Source organism: Nomascus leucogenys, chromosome 8 (assembly GCF_006542625.1).
Source record: "Nomascus leucogenys isolate Asia chromosome 8, Asia_NLE_v1, whole genome shotgun sequence".
NCBI classification, from domain to species: Eukaryota; Metazoa; Chordata; class Mammalia; order Primates; family Hylobatidae; genus Nomascus; species Nomascus leucogenys.
The window spans coordinates 103,100,347-103,128,096 of NC_044388.1; the positions used below are offsets into that span (position 1 = coordinate 103,100,347).

At 43.2% G+C, this 27,750-nt stretch overlaps 1 protein-coding gene across 10 annotated transcripts in view; it reads left to right on the top strand.

Moving 5' to 3' along the window:
- The window catches only part of RALGPS1 (Ral GEF with PH domain and SH3 binding motif 1), a 300,052-nt gene that overhangs the window by 48,944 nt on the left and 223,358 nt on the right, over positions 1–27,750 (top strand). For 9 of the 10 annotated variants that reach the window (XM_030817835.1, XM_030817841.1, XM_030817832.1 and 6 more), the window contains exon 4: positions 10,672–10,722. In XM_030817835.1, coding sequence (XP_030673695.1) covers positions 10,672–10,722 — 51 coding nt within the window. Of the gene's footprint in view, positions 1–10,671; positions 10,723–22,899; positions 24,401–27,750 lie in introns of those variants that run through there. The other variant, XM_030817839.1, reaches the window with a different exon arrangement.

The window sequence follows — 27,750 nt, forward strand, 5'->3', positions numbered from 1 at the left end:
TCCAGAACCCTGGAAGTGTTTCTAACCCATACCCACGTCTTCTCTACCCTCTTTGGTAAAAGAGGTTTCTTGTCCTCCTGGGTGCCAAGGGAACTAGCTGGGCCCCATGTCATTGCTCTGCCATCATTGGCTTCTTCCATGTTTACTTTATGCAAGGCCATACTGAGCCTGGCACATGCATCATCTCCTTCAGTGTGTCTGAGGGATCATTTTAAAACCTTCAAACTCTCTAGTGACTCCCTCCTACTAGAATGAGACCCAGAGTTCCTCCTGAGGCCTCCAGTACTCTCTATGGTCTGGCCAAGCCTCCTCGTCTGCCCCCACCTCCGTGCTCTCCCACTGTCTCTTTCTTCCTCAGGCTCACCTGCATCCTCTGTCCTTTTCTTTTTTCAGTCTTCATGGCTCTTCCTTAGTTGTCTGCTCACTCTGTGTTCAAATGTCTGTCCTTAGGACTTTCACTGGGCTAAAGTAACATCTTTCCATCATTATCTTTCTCCTTACTCTGCTCTGTTTTTCTTCATAACTCTTATTACTACTCAACATTACATTATAGAATAATTTTTTTTTTTGAGACAGCATCTCATTCCATCACTCAGGTTGAAGTGCAGTGGCACAGTCACAGCTCACTACAGCCTCTATCTCCCTGGCTCAAGTGATCCTCCTGCCTCAGCCTCCCAAAGTGCTGGGGCTACAGGTGCACACCACCGTGCCCTGCTAATTTTTTTGATTTTTAGTAGAGATGAGATCTCACTGTGTTGCTGTGGCTGGTCTCCAATTCTTAGACTCAAGTGATCCTTCCACCTCAGCCTCCCAAAGTGCTGGGATTGCAGGCGTGAGCCACCACTCCTAGCCTATATAATAATAATTTTTTATTTCATATCTCTCCCACTGGAATATAAACTTTCTGAGGACGGGAACTTATCTCACTTGTTCACTGAGTTTTTTCCCAGTGCCCAAAATATGCCTGGCTCATAGTAGGTGCTCAGAAAATATGTATTGCCTGAAAGAGTTCAATTCTTTTTTTTTTTTTTTCTTTGAGACGGAGTCTTGCTCTGTTGCCAGGCAGGAGTGCAGTGGTGGGATCTTGGCTCACTGAAACCTCCGCCTCCCAGGTTCAAGTAATTCTCCTGCCTCAGCCTCCTGAGTAGCTGGGATTATAGGCGCACACCACCATGTCCAGGTAATTTTTGCATTTTTAGTAGAGACAGGGTTTCACCATGTTGGCCAGGATGGTCTCAATCTCCTGATCTCATGATCTGCTCGCCTCGGCCTCCCAAAGTACTGGGATTACAGGCAGGAGCCACCGCACCTGGCCAAGAGTTCAGTTCTTACAGCAACTCAATGAGACATATCATTAGCTCCCAATTTTCTGATAAAGTAAGGATCCAAGAGATTAATTTTCTTACATGGATTATATAGCCAGGTATTGGCAGAGCCAGGTCTGAAACTCTCATCTCCTAATTACCCATGTAATGCTAGGAAGTAATAATAAGAGCAACTCCTATGTTTGAACACTGATTATGTCTAGGTCTTGTGCTAAATGTTTTACATGCTTTATCTAATTTACTTTTCATAACAGCCTTATAGATTAGGTATAATTATTATTCCCAATTTACTGATAAGCGAGTCAACCCTTAAGAAAGTTGTCTCTTCACACAGGTAGTACATGGCACAGCTGGGATTTAAAACCAGGGCTGTCTGACACTGTAGACCAGTGATTTCCAATAGAAATACAGTGTAAGCTACATATGCAATTTAAAATTTTCTACTAATCGGCCGGGTGCGGTGGCTCATGCCTATAAATAATCCCAGCACTTTGGGAGGCTGAGGCGGGTGGATCACCTGAGGTCGGGAGTTCGAGACCAGTTTGATCAACGTGGAGAAACCAGGTCTCTACTAAAAATACAAAATTAACTGGACGTGGTGGCGCATGCCTGTAATCCCAGCTGCTCAGGAGGCTGAGGCAGTAGCATCGCTTGAATCCAGGAGGCGGAGGTTGCAGTGAGCCGAGATCGCGCCATTGCACTCCAGCCTGGGCAAAAAGAGCGAAACTCTGTCTCAAAAGAGAAAAAAAAATTTTTCTAGTAACTACATTAAAAAAAGAGGTAAAGTTACTTGTAATAATGTTTTATTTAACCCTGTATATCTAAAATGTTATCATTTTAAAATATAAGCAACATAAAATTATTGAAATACTTTATATTCTTTTTCTTTACAAGCTGAGTCTTCAAAATCTGATGTCTGTGTGTGTAAGAGACAAGGTCTCACTATGTTGTCCAGGCTAGAGTGCAGTGGCTATTCACAGGTGCAGTTACACCGCAGTGCAGTGCCTTGAACTCCTGGACTCAAGCCCTTTTCCTGCCTCAGCCTCCTAAATAGCTCGGACTATAGGCTTGTGCCACTCTACCTGGCTCCAATGTGTATTTTACACTTTATAGTGCTAACAGCATTTCAAATGCTCAGTAGCCACATGTGGGTAGTGGCTACCATATTGGACAGTGTAACACTAGAGTCTGCACTCTTAGCCACAAAGCTGTATTGCCTCTCCTTTAGAGGACATCACGGATCTTGCAGGCTGATGGCCTAGCTTCTATGTTCTATTTATGTATGTTTACTTGTACTCTTAAGAGTCATGTTTTTTAGCTTCATGAAAGAAGCAATAATGAGGCTTAAAAAATCCCTTTATAGCTGTTTACCCTGTGGAATGGCAGAGAGTTAGACTGCGTCATAGAAAAACATTGCCTAACAGGACTCCTTGGTGAGATTCAGGGCCTGGTTTTCTAGCCTCAGCCGTAGGGTATTGCTTGGCTTGCTTCAGGCTGCCTTTCTGAGGCTGGGAAGACTGTAGGGAAGGATGGTGAATACTTTTTGAGAATACAGTGCTAAAACTGTGGCTGTCCCTGCTGGAGCTAGTGTGTCTTTAGCTTACATGTGAAACCAGGTCTCTGGAGTCTTTGGCCTGTGGGAAAGCACTGGAGTGCCTAGGTGTTAGACTTGAACCAGACCAACTGGCATTTTAGTTTCCTGTCTAGTGAAAGAAAAAACCCAGACATGAAAACCCACTGAAAGAATTATTTAAGTGATTCTGGGAAGATGGTGGTGGCAGTAGCATATTTTTAAATTATCTCTTAATCCGTATTCCCCCACTGCCCCACTGTGAACATTCAGAACAACTAGATAGCAAACCCTGAAATCCATGAACAAAATTGTAGTAAACCTAGGTGACAAGTTATCTTCATCACCCCCAAAATACAAGTGGTTGAATATATACCACCAGCATCCACAAGACCTTCAGGGTATCAGCATCTGTAGAGGAGAAAGCAGAATAAGCATTGGGGTATTTGATAGACTTGAGAATAAGAGAACCCCAAAGTTGTCAATAGGTATTTGCTAGAAAGTTCAGTGGGTCAGGGTGGGAATAGCAGCTGAAATTGGCAGGGATTTTGACTATTCAAATAATGGGTGAGTAGCAGGGATCTGTGGAATAGCCATTATGACCTCTCGAAACCAGGCAACTAAGGGGTCCCTTATAGAATGATGCTGCATACCTAAGAAATTCAGTATGGAGTGGAGTCAAAATGATCAGAAAGGATTGAGATAGTTGTGGCAAAAGATGATCTAAGAGTGTGTGTGTGTGTGAGTGTGTGTGTGTGAGAAATCTCAAGAAATAGTGGCTATGGTGTTGAACACTACATGAAAGCAACCTAAAACAGAGCTGTGTGAAGTAAGAAGAGGTACTCTGAACCATATTGCCCTGTAAAAGCTCAGGAAAACTAATTTTGCATAAAAATAAGCAACAGGAAATTATTGCTGTCAAATCTCATTCAAAGTTATTATACAAAAAAAGAGACAAGAATCCCTATAGACAATGAAAGCATGCCACAAAACAGACAAAACCTGTAACTGTTTATTTTTAAATGAGCTAAGATATGTTAAGATCACACATGAAGATCATAAATCAGAAACACGAAAATCTCAGAAATGAGATGGCAGAACTTAGGAAAGACTTAAAAATAAAAGAATTCTTTTGGAAATGAAGATTGAACTAGTAGAACACAGGAACACATAAACATAACAGAAAATGCCTAAAAGAGGAAACTTTTTCACATGAAAATAAATGAAGAAAGAATAAGACTTTGGGGAAAAGTGACAAATATTCATGATAGCCAAAGAACATCCAACATACAGATAATAGGAATGCCTGAAAGCAGGGAACAAAAAGGCAAGGGAACTTCACAAATAATTAAAACTAAAATTTAGGAAAATGTTCATGAAATAAAAAAAAAAAAAAGATTCGAAACTGCATATTGAAAGAGCACACCATGAAGCCAAGAATGTCAACCCCAAATGGTCAATACTAAAGACATATTTTTTTTACAAACTACTGGCTTTTAAAGGAAAAAAAATCATTTGGACATTTAGGCAAAAACAGCAAATGACATATACAGGAAATGATTAGATTACCATCAGTCTTTTTTTGACAGAAACACGTTTTTGCCAAAAGGAAATGGAACTATATAATTAAGGAAAGAAAGAAAAAGTGAGCCAAAGAATTTATAATATATCCAGCAAAACTGACTTTAAAGTATAAAGGACACAAACAAACTGTTGTGAACATGCAAGGCCTCAGAATCTTATTCCCCTGAGCCCTTCCTGAGGAATCTATGAGAGAATGAATCTTCGATAATGAACATAATTAGAGAACCATCACTATAAAGACAGAGAGCAGTAAACATGCAATTACTTGTGGAATTAAGACTGAATGAGGATTAAAGATAGAGGGTATAGTTTGTAAAGAATGTATGCCCAGATGGTAGATATAGTATGACTATAGGATAAAATAAATGAAAACTTAGGGGATTCTGGAATCCTAGTATACTCTGTTTCCTTGAGACCAAGATTTTCAAAATAGAAGAAAGGAGATACAGATATAATACAGAAGAGGTTAAGTAAGTTTTTAAAAATGCCCTGAATTTGAATTGGAAATATCAGTATGAATTCTGCATTGTGGTCTTGAAATAGCATTTCTTACTAAAAGAACCCATGGCTTCCAGAGAACTGGTTGATTCCAAGCCTGGGAAAGGACATGTTCAAGATGAGCCTGGTACATCTTCCCAGTACCCAGTGAGGAAGCTGTGAAGGAATAGGAGGGTCCGTGGCAAAAGGACTCAAGAGCTAGCTAGAAGAAGCTCCCATTGCCCCATCATGGCACAATTTGAGCTTCAAAGGGATAACAATTGCAAATGATTGAAACTCATCAAGCAATGGGCCACCTTTCGATGATAATGGGGCAGTTTATAATCTTAAAAACTGGTAAATATGAGGAAAGAATCAAACATTTGTCCTGCCTTTTACTTTTGAACTAACTGCACTGGATAACCAAACAGTAGATGAGGGAAAGTGTCTATTAAATTAGTTCAGTTAAGAAAAGGAAAAGAAATGAAAGAATTGGAATATCATCATTTTGTAACCCCAGTGAATGAAAATATCTAAGCAGTGAACATCAATAGCCACTAACATTACAAAAGGAGAGCCATTGTGTGCCTCCTGATGAAGCAGTGTGCCACCACCTGCGGTCTTGCCAAAGGGATGCATTTGTGTCTGATGAAGTCCCTGGGTTCAGCTGCTGATTTGCAGACACACCAAGAATGGAAGAACACATTGACCTGCTCCGTAAGTGTGGAGAACTGTGTAGGTCAAATGGCTTGGATTCTTCAGCAGATGTATTACAAGGAATATAAAGGGATGGAGAGAATATTTGTAGATTAAAAGATTTAAAAAGTACATATCGGCTGGTGCAGTGGCTCACGCCTGTAATCCCAACACTTTGGGAGGCTGAGGTGGGCGGATCACAAGGTCAGGAGTTTGAGACCAGCCTGGCCAATATGGTGAAACCCTGTCTCTACTAAAAATACAAAAATTAGCCGGGCATGGTGGCGCACACCTGTAGTCCCAGCTACTCAGGAGGCTGAGGCAGGAGAATTGCTTGAACCCGGGAGGTGGAGGTTGCAGTGAGCCGAGATTGCACCACTGCACTCCAACCTGGGCAACAGAGCGAGACTCCATATCAAAACAAACAAACAAAAAGTACGTATCAGGTTGAGCATGGTGGCTTACATCTGTAATCCCAGCACTTTGGGAGGTTGTGGTGGGAGGACTGTTTGAGGCCAGGAGTTAGAGATCAGCCTGGGCAACAGAGCTAGACTCCATCTCTACAAAAAATTAAAAACTTAGCTGGGCATGGTGGCTTTATACCTGTAGTTGTAGCTTCTCAGGAGGCTGAGGCAGGAGGGATCACTTGAACCCAGAATTTTGAGGTTAGCTCACTAGGTATGATCACACCACTGCATTCAAGCCTGGACAGCAGGTAAGACCCTCTCTCTAAAATAGGTAGGTAGGTAGGTAGATAGCACTTATTAAATTTTTTAAAAAGTGGACAGGACTACCCTGTGATGTATAGGTGTATATACTTGAGTGATTAAATTATTTAAAAAACTTGAAGAAAGTCAGGATAATGGTTACTTTTGGTGGGAGAGAGACTTGTGATTGGGACAAGTCACATTGAAGAACTTCTGGGGTGGCTCTTTTTTTCGTTTTGATTGTGGCAAAATATACATAATATAAAATTTACTATCTTAACATTTTTCAGTGTACAATTCAGCAGTGTTAAGTACATTCACAGTGTTATGTAACCAATCTCCAGAACTGCTTTCATCTTGCAAAATGGAAACTCTGTATCCATTAAACAACTCCCCATTCCCCCTCCTCCCAACCCCCAGCAACCACTGTTCTACTTTCTGACTCCATGATTTTGACTCTTCTAGTTACCTCATGTAAGTGGAGTCATATAGTATTTGTCTTTGTGACTTTTTTGTAGATTTGACTTTTTGTTTTGTTTTGAGACAGAATCTCACTCCCAGGCTGGAGTGCAGTGGTGCACTTTCGGCTCACTGCAACCTCCTCCTCCTGGGTTCAAGCAATTCTCTTGCCTCAGCCTCCTGAGTAGCTGGGATTACAGGCATGCACCACCACACCCGGCTAATTTTTGTATGTTATATTAGAGACAGTGTTTCACCACGTTGGCCAGGCTGGTCTCGAACTCCTGACCTCAAGTCATCCGCCAGCCTCGGCCTCCTAAAGTGCTGAGATTACAGGCGTGAACCACTGCGCCCAGCCTAGTTTGACATTTTTTAAAAATAAAAAGTTAAAAAAGCTTTAAATAAGTTACTGCTTGATTAATTTTCAAAAGGAACAGAACAGTTCCTAGGCCCATCCCCTGACTCTTTTCTAAAATTGCCAGACACGGGCTTTCTGTGGTTCTGTGAGTCAAAGCAGGAATAGATCTTTGGAGCTGATTACTCTTTGTTCTGTGAGCCCTCTTGGCCATGCCTTGGTGGAGTAGGGTAAAGCCAACGGCTTTTTTTGTTTGTTTATTTGGGGTCTGGAAGACCCTTACACTAAGGTTGAGGCTGGGAAGAGAGGATTTAGTCAGCCACTGTTAGAGAGGAGAAATACCACATTTAACATATGCAAAAAAACTTTTTTTTTTCCTTTTGGCTAACCAAGTAGCATTTCCCTTAAAAGCCTGGGTTTTTAGAGGGCCCTGGACTAGGAGGAAGGAGGAGATGGGAGAAAGGACTAGGTAGGCTTAAGGAAGCCATTGCCAGGTGACTAGCTTGACTGAACATCTTATGTTAATGCTTTATTTCTCAAAATAAGGATAGGCCATTAAGAGCCTTATGAGTGTTCTCGCTCAGCCCTACTACTGGCCGGATTTGCTGCTTGGAAACGAGAGTGGGAGGCTCCTTGTCTCATGTTTCTTAGAAAATGCCTTTTCTCTCCAGGAAACCAAGGTACCTCTCCTGAGGGAGGGACAGGGCGCTGACATGGTCCCGAGAGCTGGCTATGAAGTGTGACGGGACCTGACCTCACCTCTTACCACACCCCCATACCCACATTTCCCACCCCCCTTTTTGATAAAACCGAGTGGCCTTGAGTGTTCAAACTTCCGGGGAAGGATTAGTCATCAGCAACCTCTTTAACATATGTTTGGCGTTTTAGTAAAATGGCATGAAATCGATAATCTGATGATCTTTATAAGTATCTTGTATCAAAATATCCTCGCTCTAGACACTGTATCTTTTTTGGTCAGAATTGAAAGGATAGAAATAGGAGAGATTCTTCTGAAACCTCATTATGTATTTCGGACTAGCTAGTCTAAGTCTGGTGACCTTTGTTGTTGTTTGTTTTGAATAAAACACCTGAACACATTTTCTGACTTATGGTCTGAGTAGAGAGCAGAATATTTGAAACTTGGACCATCCAAAAAATGTGAAATGTAAGGTCACTGCTTTAATAAATCATCTGGAAATTCAGTAGCAAACCCTAGAACTGGTGGCAGGATGGAAAGGAAGTTTTCTCATTTTCACATTAGCAGACTTTTGGTTCTTTTCCTAAATGACATTGCAAACATCCTGCCGGTTCTCCCGGATAGGGTGTTAACTTGAACTGCAGGGGAGATTTCCAAGGTCCTCTGAGCTTTCAGTTCAAATCTCCTGTCTTTACAAGGCCTTTCTGTTCCCCAGGATGGCAGACTTAATCCAAATATGAGAAGCACTTGGCTAACAATCTTGATGGATCTGGCAGAAGAAATTCCAGTCTGTTTGCACTGCTCAGGACATAGCTCTGAGCCATGTAGCTGTAGGCCAAACATAGACCTATAGGCCTTCAGAGCTTATGGCCACTCAACACCCAGATTATGAGGGCCAGATACATTATGCTGATGTCAAGAGTCTCCTTGACATCAAGAGGTGTTGGGTGGAACCTGGAGGCAGAAGAGCTCAGATTCCGCTCCAGTGCTTCCTTATTCCTGGTCCTCTCTCCCACCTCTCAGCCAGGCTGGTGGCAGCATTTCATCCGTTTCCATGAGGAACACTAGCTCCTGGGAGAGGAAAAAGAGGTTCTCCACTGAAGCCAGCCGCATGTTTTCCTCTCCACTCTGCCTGAGGATGGTCTGCTTTGGCCTGTATCCCGTGCTTCTCAGGAACCCAGTGACCTTGAACCACCTTTGAGTGTATTGCCATTTTTCTCCAATATATTCTTAATACAAGGGTTTTTACTGGCGCAGTGGATTTTAAACATGTTCTTTAGAGCAACCTCAGTGCATGGATATTCAACCAAATTAATAGTCCCTTATTTGCTAGCTTATGTATTGGTCAGGAACCGTAAGTTCACATGCCAGTACATGAGCCCATCTGTGTGGCTTCCGTTTTGACACACACACACACACCCTCACACTCACATTCTCTCACACACACATACTCACACTTTGATACACACGCACACACGTACACCCTCACACACACTTATACACTTACACTCACACTGTCACACACACCATATACTCACACACACACACTCAGATACACACACATAAACACACTCTCTTATGTATTTATTGAGCATCTGTCAGGTGCCAGGAACACTACCTCTTGTCTTGAATTTTCACCGAGACCCTGTAAAATAGGGATTATTGTCATCATTTTCTAGATGTGGTACCTGACTGAGAGAGATTGTGTGTCAAAGAGAACATTGCCATTAAGTGACAGTGTCCAGACACACACCCAAGCTCTGTAGACTCCAGAGCCCATTTGTTCCCTGTATCATGTCATCCTGGATGGCCTGTGTTCAATGGACAGAGTGTCTTCTCACATTAAAGGCATCCAAAGGTCTTCAGCTCTCCTCTCCCTGGCGTGTCACAGAGGCATCTCTTAACTGACATCTGGCATCCCATGTGACATGGAGGTAGGTGGATCATGTGAAGGCAGTTCAGTTCATGCCTTGGTCTGAAAAATGGTCAGGATGATGCTTCCTCTTACTGTCACCAGATGAGGTTCTTATGATGAGCGCAGCCTTTTAACCCGATGTGTGTCTTCTCTATTGATGACATTGCTGCCTCTTAAGCCGGCTGTGGTGAAGGACTAGTTTTTTCCATTTTCAATAATTTGAGGACAGATACTTAAAATGTATATAATGGAAATGTCATGGTCATGTAAAAAATTGCTATGCAAGTTCCAAATGCTTGCTCTCAGCTTCTGTACTTCTCTCATTGTGGGCTGGTGGAATAAACAGTTTGTGGTCCCGTGATGGTCGTGGGTGCATCTTGAATAGCACTCTACCATATAATTTAGGGGCAGTATCAGTGACTTCAGAAGAAAAATATAATTTCTATAAGCCACAACTTTAAAATGAACTTAATTTATAGTAATAGTGTTTCTGTTTAGCATTCTAATTTTAAATATTGTTTCTACAGCTTTAAAAAATTACAAAAGTAGTTCATGCTTGAAATACAAATTCAAATAGTATGAAAATTTCCAAATAAAACTGTTCCCTTTTCTCCCACGCCCACCCTCCAAACAACTTCTTCAATTCCTAAATTGAAAGTTCATCTCACATTCAAGAAAGAAGGGTGTGGATCAGGATTTATGAAGAGGGGGAAGGGATGGGAGAGGCATTTCAGAAATGTATCCAATTTTTTACTCTATTCGGTCTTGTTTTTTATCTCAAAGGGGAGCGTATAACTTTTATGAATATATATGACTCTGTATAAAGTAACATGACAGTTATCTTTGATGTACAGTATTTTCTAAAATTAATTCTCTTTTGTTGCAGAGCCAGATTACATTAATGGATATACCTGTGTTTAAAGCTATCCAGCCGGAGGTCTGTACTTTGTCTTTCTCCTCTTCTATTAATGCTGTGGGTGGGCAGCGAGGATTTAGTCAGCCACTGTTAGAGTGACTCCATTTCTCAGTTTCTCTCTTGAAGGCTCTATAAATGCATGTTATCGATTTAAACCCCATTCTATTCTTGATGGTGCTCATGTTTTTGAGCCCGTTATTTGGATTTTCCAGAGAATGTCTCCTGTCTGGCTTATTACTCTGGCAGGGCTGGGAGCAGTTGGTACCCACAGGACTCTATGCCTGAGAGTCAGGTCTTAACACCCTCATTCCTTTTCCCAGACTCCTCCTGCTGAAAATGTTTACTTTCAAGAAGTGATGCGAGGGAACATTTTTCTAGAAAGTTCTCCTTTTGTTGATCCCAAATTCTGGTGGTTGCCTTGTTTCTATTTTTGAAACCAGTTGCCATAGCAAACATGTACATATTTACATTGAAAGCATATATTGGTCAGGTGTGGTGGCTCACACCTGTAATCCCAGCACTTTGGGAGGCCTAGGTGGGAGGATCACTTGAGATCAGGGGTTTGAGACCAGCCTGAGCAAAATAGTGAGTGTCAAAAAAAAAAAAAAGCATATGTATATTTTTAGAAACAGCATATTCAGTAAAGGATAAAAAGTTGATTTTGGTCTTAAAAAAATTCCTGGAAATGTTTGGCAATTGATAACAAGGTTTTGGTTATTTTACCCAGGGTGTGTGTATGTGTGTGTGCGTGTGAGATCAGGTAAACAAAAATCCATTTCAAAGTAGCTGAATAGGGAGGCTGAGGCAAGAGAATTGCTTGAACCCGGGAGGTGAAGGTTGCAGTGAGCCATGATCGTGCCATTGCACTCCAGCCTGGGCAAAAGAGCGAGACTCTGTCTAAAAAAAAAAAAAGTAGCTGAATAGGCTGAAGAGGAATTTATTACAAGGATAAAGGGGCACTTTACAGAATTCATGGGGTGAGTTCAGGCACCCAGAGAGCCACCAGGACACAGGCAGTCACTACTTCCTGCTCCACTTTTACCTCTCCTTCTCCTGCTTTCTTGTCTGATTTGACCTGATTTGGCCTTTCCAAAGGGCCCACGTTTACATGATCTTTAAGTCACCGCCCCAGACTGGGACCAGCAGATTTCAGTCCAGGCCAGCATAGTCATATGTCCAATGCTGGTCCAGTCACCTAAGGCCAAGAGTATGTGGTCAACGTGGGCAAACACTGAGGGACCCAGCCTTGTGAGTGAGGTTCAGACCTCAGAGGAGAGGAGTGTGGTTGGGGAGGTAGATCAAAAAGTACTGCAACTAGGGTGTGAATTCCAGAATATTCTTAACTTAATGCCTTTCTTCTTACAGAACTGTGACTGTTAAGACTTTGACAAAGAGCATATCTTAACACAAAGTCATAGTGTTCAAGCCTTCCAAGAGCTGGCACCTAGTCTACTAAAAATTAGGAGGAAACTAGTACCACTAGCATTGTTCAGCATTTATGTGAAGACGTGGCAGTTATTTGTATTATTGTATTATTGTGTGTGTGTGTGTGTGCTTGTGTCTGTGTGTTGTGTTCATTAGGGTTGGGGAACAGAGCTTTGTTTGCTTTTTTTGAATTGGCTGACTTCCATTCTTTTTCTGTTTTGTTCTAGTGTGGTATGATCCATTCTTTCTAATCAAAAACAACATCAAATCACTGCCTCTTGGAGCCTTTTGGTAGAATAGGTGTGTGATGGTTGCCTTAGTTCTCAGCTGAAGCTATTTCTGATTACGTTCTCTGCTTAGCTCTGATCTGGAGCAGTTTAGACATTTAGGGCTTTATTCTTCATCCGAGCATCAAGGAGGGCAGCCCACCTGCCGTCAGCCCTGAACCTGCATGTGCCCAGGAGACTGGGATCATTGCCAGGCTGCTGGAAGGAGGGAAGCGGGTGGGGGTTTCTTCCTCTTCAGAGGCATAGCCAAGGCCAGACCAAGACTTTTCCCCAGGGTGCCACAGTTTGGAAGGTACCTCATCAACACATATCTTAGTTCAAGTTGTGACAAGATGTTACAGTGGAGATGTTTTGTTTTCAAGACTGTAGTTTGTAGCAGTGGTTCTTAATCGTGGCTGCACATCAGAATCACCTGGACAATCTTGGAAACATGGGGGTACCCAGAGCCCCCTCCCCACACTCCCCCACAGACCATTGAATCTGAACTTGAATCTCTTGATGGGGGTCTGAAACGTAATCAGCCCTATTTTGTAAAAGTTTCCCAGGTAATTCTGAGGCAGAGTGAGGATTCAGAACTAGTTGCTTTGAGGTATCTGGAGAAACCCCAGACTTGAACATTTTGGATCTATAACATGTTAGCTAAAAATGGAAGAGTTTGTTCCTCATTGTCAAAACTGTGGTCAAAGGAAGCACCCTGGGAGCTGCCCCAGCTTTTTTGCTGATGTTATTATCATTAGCAGACTGAAAACTGAAAATTTTCTTCTTGGGGATGCCTGCCATGTTGTGGCTGGACCACCCCAGAGTTGGAAGGGCATGAATAAAGTACAATTGTAAGGATGCAGAGGCCAGCATCTGAGGGCAAGATGGGTGCTGTGAGTGACCTAGGCTCCCAGGAGATCAGGAAACTTGTAGACTAGTGCTTTTCAACCCTGGCTGTGCATCAGAATCCACTTGGGAATTCTTTAAAAAAATTACAAATGCCTAGGCTTCAGCCTTAGAGATTCCAAATGCTTAGGTTTAGAGTGTGACTCAGGAATCTGCTTTTGACTGGGCACCCTAGTGGGTTCCCAGTTGGATGAGAACCAGGGATGTAGTGATTGTAAGACCGAAAGCAATTTGCTTTGTGAAATCCTAATTTTCTTTTTCTTTTTTTTTTGAGACGGAGTCTCGTTTTGTCACCCAGGCTGGAGTGCAGTGGCACGATCTCGGCTCACTGCAAGCTCCGCTTCCCGGATTCACACCATTCTCCTGCCTCAGCCTCCTGAGTAGCTGGGACTACAGGCGCCCGCCACTACGCCCAGCTAATTTTTTGTATTTTTAGTAAAGACAGGGTTTCACCGCGTTAGCCAGGATGAGCTCTATCTCCTGACCTCGTGATCCACCCGCCTCGGCCTCCCAAAGTGCTGGGATTACAGGCGTGAGCCACCGCGCCCGGCTGAAATCCTAATTTTCTAAAGATTTTTTCTTGCCTAGTTACTAAGATTACCCTTAATTCAGCCCACAGAGATAAGAAGAAGAATATTAACCATGGACCCTGTAGCCAGGACTTGAACCAGGCCTGTCTGAGCCCTGACCCTAGAGCTCAAGCTCTCAGCCCCTGTTGCATGTGGGTGTAGCCTGACTCCTGCACTGCACAGTGGGCTCTTACCTCTTTTGATGTGGAAACAGCCATCTTACCAGGCTTCCATTGTGTAAGCAATATAGTTTATGAGCCTTTCCTAGGCTGTTCAGATCCTTCACAACTGGAGAATTGATCCTGGCTGGGTTTAGATATGGTGATTTGGACTTCTGGGGTTGTCCTGGAAGGCATCAGCCACTTCCTAGCTGGTCATTTTTCCACCCTGGCTCAGATTTCTGCTTTCTCATCATGCTGTTTGCCAACTCTGTGCTTATTAATGAGGAGCTGGGGGTATTTAGCTTGAAAAAAGAAGATACCTGAGGGCCATGATTCTTGTCCTTGGAGATCTGAAAGGCTTTGAGCAAGCTATGAGGAGTTATGGTGAGACCTGGATACTTTTGGATAGTATTCGGGATGGTCCTGGAAGAAGAATGTTCCAGGTAGTTGGATTAGCATGCACAGAGGGTGTGGTCAAGGACACTTGCTTTGATGGAGGAGTAGGGGAGATTTGAACATAAAGGCTTCTAAAGCCCTCCCCGCCATGGGGGTCCTTGAGTTTCTGGTGCTTGTCTGGAGGGCAGCTCCCAGTGATGGAGTGGTGGGCAACACCCTTGCCCATGCAGACCCTTGCCTCTGTGTCCTTGCTTGGCTTCCTAGCCCTCTGACGTAAGCCCTGAATGCCCAGTGGCTCACTGTGCACAGGGTTGAAAAGGGGTGGGTGCTGATGTGGACTGTTGCTGGGTAGCCTGGGCTGTTTACATTTTCCTGAGCATTTACTGTGTGCAAGCTCTAGGCTAGGCTCCTTAGCTGTAGGGTCTCATTTAATCCTCATCACAATCTTATGATGTACCTGCTGTTATTGTCTTTGTTTTATATGTGAGGAAGCTAAAGCTCAGACATGTTAAGTATTGTAACTTAGTCCATGATTACTGTATTAGTCCTCTGTTGCTATGTAACAAATTACCCCCACATTTAGCAGCTTAAAATAATAAGCATTTATCTCTCACAGTCTCTGTGAGTGAAGAATCCAAGAGTGGCTTAGCTGGGTGATCCTGGCTCAAGGTCACTCAGGAGGTTGTAGTCAAGATGTTGGCTGGGACTGTAGTCATCTGAAGGCTTGACTTGGGATGGAAAGTCTGCGTCCAAGGTGGCTCATGCACAATGCCTGGCTGTTGGCAGGAATCCTTTGTTCCTTGCCATGTGGAACTGTTCATAGAGCCACTGAGTGTCCTCATGGCATGGCAGTTGACTTCTCCTAGAATGAGTGACCCAAGAGAACAAGACAGGAGCCAACAAGGACTTTTGTGACCTGGCTCAGAAGTCACATACTGTCATTTGCACAGTATCCTATTAATATCACAGATCAGCCCTCTTCACCAAGGGGGGCACTATACAAGAGCTGGACACCAGCAAGTAGGAAGTGGAGGACCCCTTGGAGACTGCCTACCACAGGCCTCAGGTCAGAAGGTCAAATACAGGTAGTCTAACTCTGGAACTTTCACAATTCTGCTTCTGCCAGTGCCCCAGCTATGTGACCTTAGGTAAGTCACGTCACCTCTCTGAGTTTTGGTTTCCTCATTCATAGAGTGGGAATAGTAAGAGTACCTCCCTCATAGGGTTATTTGGAGAATGAAATGAGATAATGCATATAGAGTACTTAGCACAGAGGCTAGAACCTAGTAAAACAACATCAACCATTTTTGAATGTGTAGTGCATACCAGGCATTGTGTTGAGCAGTTAAAGACTTTATTCAGAGTTTACTGCTATTATTACTATTGTCGTTGTTGTGGCTGTGACTGTGGTTGTCACCCACCAGTGTCCCTTTGTGTCAGTCTCTGGCTTGCCCTAGGATACATGCCTTCCTGCCTCAGCCCACTGCCCTGCTGTCCTCCTATCTTCCTGCCTCTCAGTTCCCCTTCCTTCTTATTCTTTTAAAATATTTCTTCTTCTTCTTCTTCTTTTTTTTTTTTTTTTTTTGAGATGGAGTTTTGCTTTTGTCACCCAGGCTGGAGTGCAGTGGCGTGATCACAGCTCACTGCAACCTCCGCCTCCAGGGTTCAAACAATTGTCCTGCCTCAGCCTCCCAAGTAGCTGGGATTATAGGTGCCTGCTACCACGCCCGGCTAATTTTTGTAGTTTTAGTAGAGATGGGGTTTTACCATGTTGGCCAGGCAGGTCTCGAACTCCAGACCTCAGGCGATCTGCCCGCCTTGGCCTCCCAAAGTGCTGGGATTACAGGTGTGAGCCACTACGCCCAGCCCTGTTCTTTTTAAACATTTCTTATTGTTAACAATTTCGAATAGATACGTGTATGCACATACTGGGTTTATATAGGAAGAGTGGTAAAATGAACCTTTGTATACCTGTTACCTAGATCCAACAATTGCCATATTTGCTTCATTTACCTCTTTTTTTCTTTTTATTTATTCCTGGAAATCTTTGAAAGCAAATGCCTAACATCTTATTATTTCCCTCCTTCAAACTTCAGATGTATAGCTCTTTAAAAAGTTATTTTCTACCATAATCACAATAGCATTATCACACCTGACAAAATTAGTCATAATTCTTTAGGATCAAATTGGGGGAATTTCAAATTTCCCCAATTGTCTCAAAAACAAACAAAACCCACTAACAGCAGTGACAATTCCAGGGCCTGCACATTGCATTTGGTTAGTTGTAATGTTTCTCTAATTCCTTTTGATTCTAGTGTAGTCCATCCTCCCTCTCCTCCCTCATGCGCTTAACTTCTTGAAAGGTTAGTTGCACTGTGTAATATTCTAAATTGTGAATATTCTGCTGCTTCTTGGTGGTTTAACTTGTTCACTTGTCGCCTATTTTCTTTCAACTAGAAGTTAACCCAAGAGGCTTGATTGGATTTTGGGTCAGTCTTTTTGGGAAGAATGTGTCCTGGGTGGTGCTGGGTACTTTCTATCACATATCACATTAGGAGACATCCAGTTGTTTTGCTCTGTGTCATGTGAAGATTTATTGATGGGTTCAGGTGGTGACTGTTTTATTCCTTCATTGTAAAGTTCCCCATCTACCTTTTACCTAATTATTTCATCTGTCAATGATCTTTGCCTGAATTGAGTATTTTATTGGGCCTAGCAAAATGGTGACTTTTCTCTCCTTTTTTTTTTTTCTTTTTCAGAGACAGAGTCTTGCTCTGTCACCTAGGCTCTAATGCAGTGGTGTGGTCATAGCTCACTGCAGCCTCAAACTCGTGGGCTGAAGCCATCCTCTGCCTCAGCCTTCTGAGAATCTAGGACTACAGACATGTGCCACCATGCTTGGCTAATTTTTAAAAAATATTTGAAGAGACATGATATCACTGTGTTGCCTAGGCTGGTCTTGGACTCCTGGCCTCAAGCAGTTATCCTGCCTCAGCCTCCCCAGTAGCTGAGATTACAGGCATGAGCTGCCACGCCTGACTCTTATAGCTGAAATTCTTAAGAAGAATTTTTCCTCATCAGCTAGGGCTACTTGTACATACTTAATTCTTTCCTTTTAATTATCAATTTTCAGAGTAAGCAGTTGGTGCCCCACTTACCTTTAATGGTGACTTGTGGGTGTGTAACCGCTTTGTTTTGTTTTTGGTGAGCAGTCTCTCTCCTCCGTCATGATGAACTTGTGGATGTTTATTATACATCCTGTGTGTTTCAGTCAGTTGTAGTCACCATTCTTTTTGGTATACAAATTGTCCTGTCTTTGACCAGTAGGATCCCTTTTATGTTGGCTCCTGTATCTTTTTAATGTGATCCCATTCATTTTTGATCACTTCCCTGCTTTTTGGCCCAACAAGATCCCCAGGGTTATGTTGTATATTTTCTGCTGCAGACCTGGAATTAGGCATTCCTTCGGGGGTTTCTTTTAGTGGGGAATAATTTAGAAACCATAATCTGGGTGAAGACTGCTTAGTATTACTGGGTTGCCATTGCTTTTAGGCCTTTGCCATGGACAGAGCTACTAAACAATTATTTTTTAAAAGGAAAAAATCATGAGTTCATAGTTAGGGTAGATGATATTATTTCTCCATGATTCTTCCTTCTCTCCTTACTCCTTGTCATACCTTCACTGTGGGTGGTGTATATCTCCCCACCCTATTGACTTTGGGCTTGGCCCTGTGACTTGGTTTTGCCCATGGAATGTGGGCAGCATGGCAGTGTGCAGATCTGAGCTGAGCTGCTGAGAGGCGTGGCAAGCTTCGGCCAGCTGTCTTGGAACTTCCCTTCCCCATGATGTACCGCTGTTGCTTCTTTATCTTCAGTCCCCAAATGAGGACATTACAGTTGACCTGAACCGACCTGAAGTCTAGATTCCACACTGAGACAAGCCAAAGCCAACCTGGCAGAGCTGGGCTGAGCTGCATCATCTACAGACCTATGAGCATGAAATAAATGTTGCTGTTGTAAGCATCTGAGATTTGAGGATTGTTCGTTATACTACATTATCTTGTAAAAATTTGACTAACATAATACTGATCTTTCCAATTCAAATCTAACATTATAGAGTTGTTACTTAATTCCCTCGATATTTATATATTTTATTTTACAATGACAATTTTGGTTCCTAGCAACATTACTTACTTTTTTAATTATCCCATCATATATATGTAAAATAATTTAAAAATAATAATACCAATATTACTACTAAGCAATAGACTACTGGTCAAATTTTAACATTTTCTTGCAGTTAGTTCTTTTACTTCTTGTCTTCTCTCTTTCCTGCTACTTATATATCCAAGTAGGCCTCTCCCCTGGACTTTTCCCTTAAAGGTCTTTGGAAGCACCAGGACAGAAAAGGAGGGTTATGCTAATTTGGTTCTAGAGGGTCTGCATACTGAGATACCCTGTTGTAATCCCAGTACCTGGAACACAGTACATAATAAATATTCGTTGAATGAGTGGAGTGTGAATGGATGCCTGAATGATAGGGGAAGCGCCACAGCAGAACATTATCTGGCTATGTTTAGGCACACTGCCAAGCGAGGGGGTGTGCCAGCCAAAGGAGCGATATTACCAGGGTGTCTGTTTTGTGGTATAACCACTTCCCGCAAAGCAAGGGTATTTCCTGATGAGCTCAGCCTTTTGAAGATTCACATTTCCAAATGCAGTTGATAACTGAGGTGGAGCTGTGGCTTTTCATGACTTCTGCTGGTTTCTGCAAGGGGGACCACAAAGAACATCATTTCAGGGCTTAGAGGAAGCCAGGCAGACGGTGAGTTAAGGATTGGCAGAGAGTAAGGAAAATGGAAGTTACAAACACCGAACCATAACTGCCCTGTCCCCTGGTGACTCTAACGAGTGACCAAGTTTATCAAAAATTGGTGTATTAATGCAGATACAGCTTTGTAGCATAATATCTCACAGCTGTGTTGAACTTACAAGTTGTGGCCTAGAACCCCATTGCCACTGTGGTGGATTGGGTTGCAGGGTGGATTCCCGGTTGCCAGGGCTCGGGGCAAGGGCTGCATTGTAAAGGAGGTCTGTCTGAAGGTCCTGGTGGCAGCAGCCTTCTAAAAGGGTATGTTTTTAAGGTGGTGTTTTGTCTCTACCAGAGCTCCTTAACAAATCTGTCTGTCAGTATGCCCAGTTCCCAGCCTATGGAGTTGAAGGCGCAGCAGTGTCTCAGAGGCTGGTCTAAATGTCAGAACTGTTTTTGTCATTAGTTTTAACATGTAGCAGCATCAAGGGGGAACTGCTGTTCTCAGAATGTGCTGAAAATGGGCACAGCCTGTGCTTTATTCAGCCCAGGGTTCTGTCACAGCCGAGCTGCTGGGTCTGTTAAAGCCACACAGCTTGAAGAGCATGAACTTTGATCTGATGAAGCTGAGATTGAGTTCTAGCCTCACCCCTCTAGCTTGGAGACTTAGGACAAGTCCTGTATTTTCTTTATGCCTTGATTTTCTCATGTGTAAAGTTGGCGGGGGGTGGAAATCATAGCTTTTACCTTACAGTGGGCATGTAGGAACTTAGTACGGTGCCTGTACAAAGCAAGTTCCTAGTCACGCGTGGCTATCATTTCACCAATGTATAGTTTGAATAGGCACTGTGGGTTATAGATGCGAGGTTGTTGCTCAGAATATTCAGTGATGCCTGTGCAGGAGCCAGTGCCCCAGAGGAGGTGATACCTGTGTAGCAGAGTGTTTAAGAGCATGGTACCTGGAATCCTTCAGACCTAGGTTCACCTCCTGGTGCCCTGGATAGCTGGGAGGCTGAGGTCTAGAACAAGATATACACCATGGTGCCCTAGGGGCCCTGCAAACATCATGTGAGGAACTCAGTCTTGGGGTTGCGACATTATCACTAGGCCTTGAAGGCTGAAAGAGATCATCTCTTGTTGGTGATTTGGGGAGTTGGGGTGCAGTTGGAATTTCAGGCAGAATGAATAACCCTTTGAAAAGACAGGTGATATGCTTAGCAAAATTTAATACTACTTTTAGTGCCTGGTGTTTTTGAGAGAAGAAAAGGAGAACCTGCTCTTCCCTCAGTTCTGTGCTCTGCCAGGGCATCATTGCCCTGGTGCATGCCAAAGGCTTACCAGAAGTCAGTGTTTCATTCCCTTGCCGACTGGCAGCTGGGGCATGGGTGTACAGTGGGCCTCAGTGTGATGGAAACGAACTGCAGTGGGTACCCATTTCAGTGAGGTGGAAAGCTTTCCTAAGTGCTCATGTTTTTTCCAGTCTTCTCACTGCCCCTGCCAACATTGTTCCATCCCCACTGTCAGATTTCCCAGTAGTCGGCCCTGCCTTCACTCATTTACTCATTCATCAGTCTATTGTGTTAAATGCTGGAGAGACAATGAAGGGGACCTCAGCACAATCCAACCTGAGTCAGGCAGATATGTAAATAAATAGTAAACAAGAAGTATTCAGGGGTTGGGGGGCTAGCGTATCAAGGAGAGAGTGAGGGTGGGGATGGGCAGAAGGCAAGGAGCATGTCCCACAGAAGAGATGTTTGAATAAGGAAGCCAGGAGAACGGGGTGGCCAAGAACATTGCAAAAGCAGACAGATTCAGTTGCATGTGGGTATTTGGAGAACAGTGAGAAGTCTATCATGACGGGAGAAGTGTATCTAGGTCTCTCCTGCAAGACCAGGACCAAAATCCAGAGGATGAGTGGCCAGGAAATACAAGGACCAATGGTGAGGTCAGCAGCAAAGGAGGTGGCAAGAAAGGAAGAGCCTCAAGCCTGGCGGGGGCGAGAGATTCAGAGGCCTTGCACTGAAACCGGGACATACAAGGCCTGGCATTTTTGAGGAGCGTGGACATGTGTCAAGAGAGCCAGGTTGGGCCAGGCAGTTTGAGTTGGGCAGGAGAGGGCAGTGAGGCTTGGAAGGGAGGCTTAGACTTGCCTAACTAAGGAGTTTGAGCTTTATCTTGTTAGCCCTGGGCATTCAGGAGATTTAAAAAAACAAGAAATGGAGACAAAGTCTTGCTATGTTGCCCAGGCTAAAGTGCAATGGCACGATCATAGCTCACTGCAGCCTCAAACTCCTGGGCTGAAGCAATCCTCCCGCCTTAGCCTCCCAAGTAGCTGGGACTACAGGTGTAATGCCACCATACCCAGCCTTCTGAAGGATTTTAAAAGGGGAGCACCATGGACAAATTTGTATTTTAAGACGTTCATTTCAACTGAGACAGAACCCACTGTAGTCAGGGAGACTAGTTAGGAGGATTTTGCAGCAGTCTGCATGAGGCAAGGTGGTCACACTGGAGAGAAGGGCAGGGCTGGATGTTATACTGGTTGTGAGGCTGCTGCGAGGGCCAAGATGAGAGGAAGCAGGCTGTAGTTGTGCCTGGAGAAAAGTGGCCTGTCCACTTAGGGAGCAGAAGGAAGGATGCAGAGAAAGTGGCCCTAGAGGTAGGAGGAGGCCTAGTTAAGTCAAGCAGGGTGGTCAGCAATGTTTTGCCTGTAGGGAGGGAGGCCAGAAGGGCCAGAGACAGCTGATGGCCTGAAAAAAGGCTGAAGGACTCAGGAGGCCAAGATGGGAGGACCACTTGAGCCTAGGAGTTTGAGGCCAGCCTGGGCAACATAGTAAGACCCCATCTTATCATCATCATCATCATCATCATCATCGTCATCATCGCCGAAGGACCAAAAGTCAAGAAGAGAGCAAAGCACAGATTTGGTTAGGGGAAGGGGAGGGAAGCCAGGAAATAATGGAGGGAGGAGGATTTCAGAGTTCAGGGTCCTTGAGGTGGGGTGGCTCTGGTGACTGTGCTTGAAGGTGTGATGGCGGTGCTTTTGTGGAGCACAGGAGAGGTTGAGGCATGGGGGCACCCGGAAGTGAGAAGTTTAGTGAAGTGTGTGGAGATGACAATAGGAGAATGGGAGGAGGGGAAGACTCGAGCCAGAGCTACAGGCAAGGGAGCATCATGGTGGGAGAGCGGACAGCAGCATGGAGGGGAAGTAGAGGTGTCAGGACCCGGCTTGGGCCTCCCAGAAGACAAGCTGTGGGCCTGGACTGTGGGCCTTGGAGGTGAGGAACCAGAACATCCCCAGTATCTATTCCTGGGTTTGAGGCATAGACCAGGTGCTCAGTGTTAGTGAAAGGCAGGCCAGGGGTGGTCTGGGTGGGCCTGCTGGTCCTCTCCCTCTTCCTCATTGTCTGTGGCCCTGGAGGGAACCTGCTAAGTTCCTCCTAAGTGTGTTTTAAGGAAAAGGCAGTTCTGGTTAGAATGAGGAAGTGGAAGCAGCATTAACAGAAATGTTTTGGGACAAAGGAGGCATTCTGCAGATAAAAGACATATTCCTCTGGGACACTTACTCTAGAGGGATTCGATTTCACCCTCCCTGCATCAGGCTGGAGCTTGAGACCTTGAGCTTGACTTGAGCAGCATCTGTTGGGTCCTTTTCTGGTTTACAGAAAGGCTGGCCTGTCGGAATGGAAGACTCCCTGCAGAAGCCCACAGTTTCCTCCAGGCCACATGACACGTTGCAGTTCAGGAAAACACTGCCTGTGGGTCCAGGAACCTGACCCTCTGGCCTTTTGTCTGGATGCCGTTTGCCTGCTCTGAAGAAGCGGGCATTCCAGAAAGCCGAGGTCAATGTTGGACGTCGGACAAACCCTGTGTGTCTTTGCTGCTCCTTGGAATCAGTGTTTGGCCCTCGGAGAGGGAATAATGTGGCCAGCAGGCAGTCATTTGTAAAGTGGAGATTGGTTTCGCTGACATCCTTAAAACCCCTCTCTCAGGTCACATGCTGGGCAGTTTTCTCAGACCATTTCTCTCTGCTACACCAGCCTAGTCTAATCCACTGCCACCCCTCCTCTGAATGATGGCAGCAGCCTTTTCACGTGTCCTCACATTGAGTTCCATCCCCCAGCCTCCTCTTTGGAACCAGAGACATCTTTCTAAAGCCAAAGTCTGACCATGTCCCTGCCCTGCTTAGAGCCCTCTGTGGCTCCCCACTGCTCCTAGGATGCAGATCCGCCTTCATGCAGCCTCCCAGGCTCTGTGAAATAGGCCAGCAGTAGACTTCCTGACTCTCTCCTGCTCCAGTTCACCACTTTGTGTGCACACCACAGCCTCCCTGGTGTTCACTCCTGTCTCAGCACCTCCACACAGGTTGTGCCCTCTGCCTGGAATGCTCTGCTCTGCCTCCGGGAGATGATGAGCAGTCAGAGCTCTGAGATAGTGCTTCTCCTTCTCATGCTCCCTCTCATAGCTGCCTCATACTTCTTACGTATGGCACTTTTCACCCTCGTACTGAAATATTATGACTTTTAAAAGTTTGAGTTCAAAGTCTGTCTCCCTCCTGGTTTGTGAACTCCAGGAATGCAGAGATCATGCCAGTACTCTTCATCCCTGACTCCTGTGACCTAATGCAGTGCCTGATGTTGTTTGTTATTCGTCGAATACATTTAGGATGTAGCAATAGTAATGATATTAAAATCCCTTGAATCCTTTCCACTTCTATGCTATCTGCCTCTCTTTGTTCAAAAAACTGGATTAGGCAGTAGGGGCAGTCTTGGTGTCCACAAGTTGGGGCCAAGGCATAGAAAGGATGGCTCCCAGCATAAGACTCATTAGAGCTGTTGTTACTTTGCACCCAAAGGCTAAACAGCTGTCTAATTTGTTACTGCTCTGAGTTCACATTTGTTATTTGCACATTTTCTAGGAATTGGTTTGTTTTAACAGTTTCTTGTCACAATGGAAACAGAGTAGAAAAGGAATTCCCCCCCAACTCCATTCATTTCATGGTGGAGATAAGAGTAAGGGCTGGAGTTCCTCTCTGAGCCACAGGATAAGACCTGCCTGAAGGGTGGGGAGAGGCTACTGGGGCAGGAGTCTGAACTGGCTGCACACACAGGCCAGCAGCACATTTGATCCAACACTTTGCAACTTTGAGACTCATTTTTTTTTTTCCTTCTTGAGCATGGATATGACATTAGTATTGGTTAGAAACCAAATTTCCTTTTAAGTGAATTAATAACACAAAACAGAGCCTTTGGTGAACAGCTGTTTTCATCCATGGGGACTTGGCGCCTGTTTGGGATTTTTGTCTGCAAGGAAAAGAGGGTTTGTTTGAACTTTTGTCATAGGAACAACTGCATGATCCCAGGAAGTTTGGGGTAGTGAGAGGATCATAAGTTTTGGAGACAGGAAGGTCTGCATTTGAAACTTGGCTCTGCTACTCTGTAGCTGTGTGATCATAGGCAAGTTCCCTCATCTTTCTGTGTGTCTGTAAAGTGGAAATGATACCCATCTCATAGTGTTATGATGGTTAAGAAGATTGTGTAAGAGGGGGCCTAGAATGGGCCTCGCACATGGCAGAAACCCACAAATTGTTTCTTAATTTTTGAGAGAAGTCAGGGATGTAATAAGGAGAAAAGCAATAGGCAGCCCTAATAAGTCAAGCTGAGAAGGGCTCTGGGCTCAGCAGTATGTAAAGCTTCCCAAGGGTAGGACCTCATCTGTCATTGCTATGTCCCTTATGGCAAGCAGTGAGTAAGCAGTGTCTGGTACATGACAGGATCAATGCTTGTCAGTACTTGTTTGATGAATGACAAGTGTGTAGAAAAGCATTTCCACCTGTATGGCTTAAAGCTTGAGAGCTTGGGCTCTGGAGAGAGAAGGACCTGGATTTCTATCTCTGTGACCATGGTCAAGTCACTTAGCCTCTCTAAGTCTCAGTTTCTGTATCAATGAAATGGAAATTATAATATGACCTCAAAAGGATTGGTCATGAGGACAGCATGAGATTATTTTCAGTGTTATTGAGGTATAATTTACGTATGATAAACTATGCATACTAAAGTCAACAGTTTGATATGTATGTATCTGTAAAACTGTCACCATCTCAGTATAATGAACATACCCATCACCCCAAAAGTTTTTTAATACCTCTTTGCAATCCCTTCCTCTTCCTCCACTCCTCCCACTTTTCTTGAAATTAGGTAGTGTACGTCCTTAAAGTTTGTTGTTCTGTTTCAAAATTGTTCTGACTATTCTAATCCTTGGCATTTCAATATGCATTTTAGGATCAACTTGTTAAGTTTCACCAAAGAAGTCTGCTGGGATTTTGATTGTGATTGTGTTGAATCTGTAGATCCATTTGGGGAGAATTGACATTTTAATGATATTGCATCACCTGAACTATGAAACACAATGTAACTCCAGGTATTAAGGACTCATAACACAGTTTATCACCTCATGTATGTAGGTCTTCTCTAATTTAGTTTAGTAATGTTGTATAGTTTGCATTGTATAGGCCTTATACATCTTTTGCCAAATATATGTAGGATTTTCTACACAGATGATGATGCCTCTGTGAATAATGACAGTCTTGTTTCTTTCTGAACTGGATGCTATTGTTTCTTTTTCTTGCCTTGTTGCATGGGCTACAGCCTCTAGTACAATGTTGGGTAGAAGTGGTGTGTGCAGATATTCTTGGCGTGGTCCTGATCTTAGAAGAAAAGTGGTCTTTACTCATTAAGGATGATGTTTGCTGTTAGCAGTAGGTTTTTTCATAGAGGTCTTTTTATCAGATTGAGGAAATTTCCTTGTATTCCTAATTTACTAAGAGTTTAATCTGGAATGGGTATTTGAGTTTTATCAAATGCTATTCCTGCATCTATTGACATAATCATATGGTTTTTCTTTTTCAGTCTGTTACTGTAGAGAATTACATTGATTGATTTTTGACTATTAAACCAACCTTGTATTGCTGTGGTAAACCCCACTTGGTTATGATGAATTAATTATCTTTTTTGTATATTGTTGGATTTGATTTGTTAAAATTTTGTTTAGAATTTCTGCATCTGTGTTCATAATGGGGAATGTTGATCCATATTTTTATTTTCCTGTAAAGTTTTTGTCTGGTTTTGGTATCAGCATAATGCTGCCCTCACAAAATCAGTTGAGAAGTATTCCTTCCTTTTCAATTTTCAAGAAGAGTTTGTATAGAATTAGTATGAGTCTTTCTTAAATATTTGGTAGGTATCACCAGTAGAGCCACCTAGGTCTGGAGTTTTCTTTGTGGAAAGTTTTTTTTTTTTCTTTTGAATAGAGTTTATTTTTAAGAACAGTTTTAGATTTCTAGCAAAATTGAGCAGAAAGTACAGAGTGTACTTTCTGTATCTCCTGACCCCATACATGCACAGCCTCCCCCACTATCAGCATCCTCCCCCAGAGTGGATTTGTTAAAATTGATGACCCTACACTGATACAGCATCATCGCCCAAAGTCCATAGTTTTCATTAGAGTTAATTCGTGGTGTTGTGCATTCTATCAGTTTTGACAAATATATAATCACATGCATCTGCCATTATAGTGTCGTACAGGATAGTTTTACTATTCTAAAATCCTCTGTGCCCCGCCTATTCATCTCTTCCTCTCTCTTAACCCCCTGGCACCACTGGTCTTTTCATTATCTCCATAGTTTTACCTTTTCCAGAATGTCTTATAGTTAGAATCATATAGTATGTAGCCTTTTCAGATTGGCTTCTTTGATTTAGTAATAAGCATTTATGTTTTCTTCATGTCTTTTCATGGCTTGATAGCTCATTTCTTTTTAGTGCTGAATAATAATTTATTGTTTGCATATGCCACAGTTTATCCATTCACCTACTGAGAGATATCTTGATTGCTTCAAAGTTTCGGCAATTATGAATAAAGGTTCTGTAAAGATTCATATGCAGATTTCTGTGTGAACACAAGTTTTCAACCCATTTGGGTAAATACCAATGAGAGTGATTGCTAGATCATTATGGGAAGCTTTTAAACCACAAATTTAATTTCTCTAACTATTCAGGTTATCTGTTTCTTTTTTAGTGAGTTTTGGTTGTGTTTTTCATTGAGCCTGTGCATTTTATCTAAGTTGTTAAATTTATTCCCATGAAGTTGTTCATAATATTCCCTTTTTATTCTTTTATATCTGTAGGATCTGTCATGATGTCCCCTGCTCTCATTCTTCATATTGGTATTTTGTGTCTCTTTGCTTTTTTTTCCCTGGTCAGTCCAGCTAAAATTTACTAATTTTATTGATCTCAAGGAGAGCTTTTGGTTTCATTATTTTTTTCTGGGGCTTTTCTGTTTTCTGATCCTTTGATTTCAGTTAATATTCTTTCTTCTGCTTACTTTGGGTTTAATTTGCTCTTTTATAGTTTCTTAAGTAGAAGCTGAAGTCAATGATTTGAGCACTTTCTTCATTTCTAATGTAGGCATCTAATGCTATAAATTTTCTTCTAAGTGCTGCTCTAGCTTTGCTCCCACGC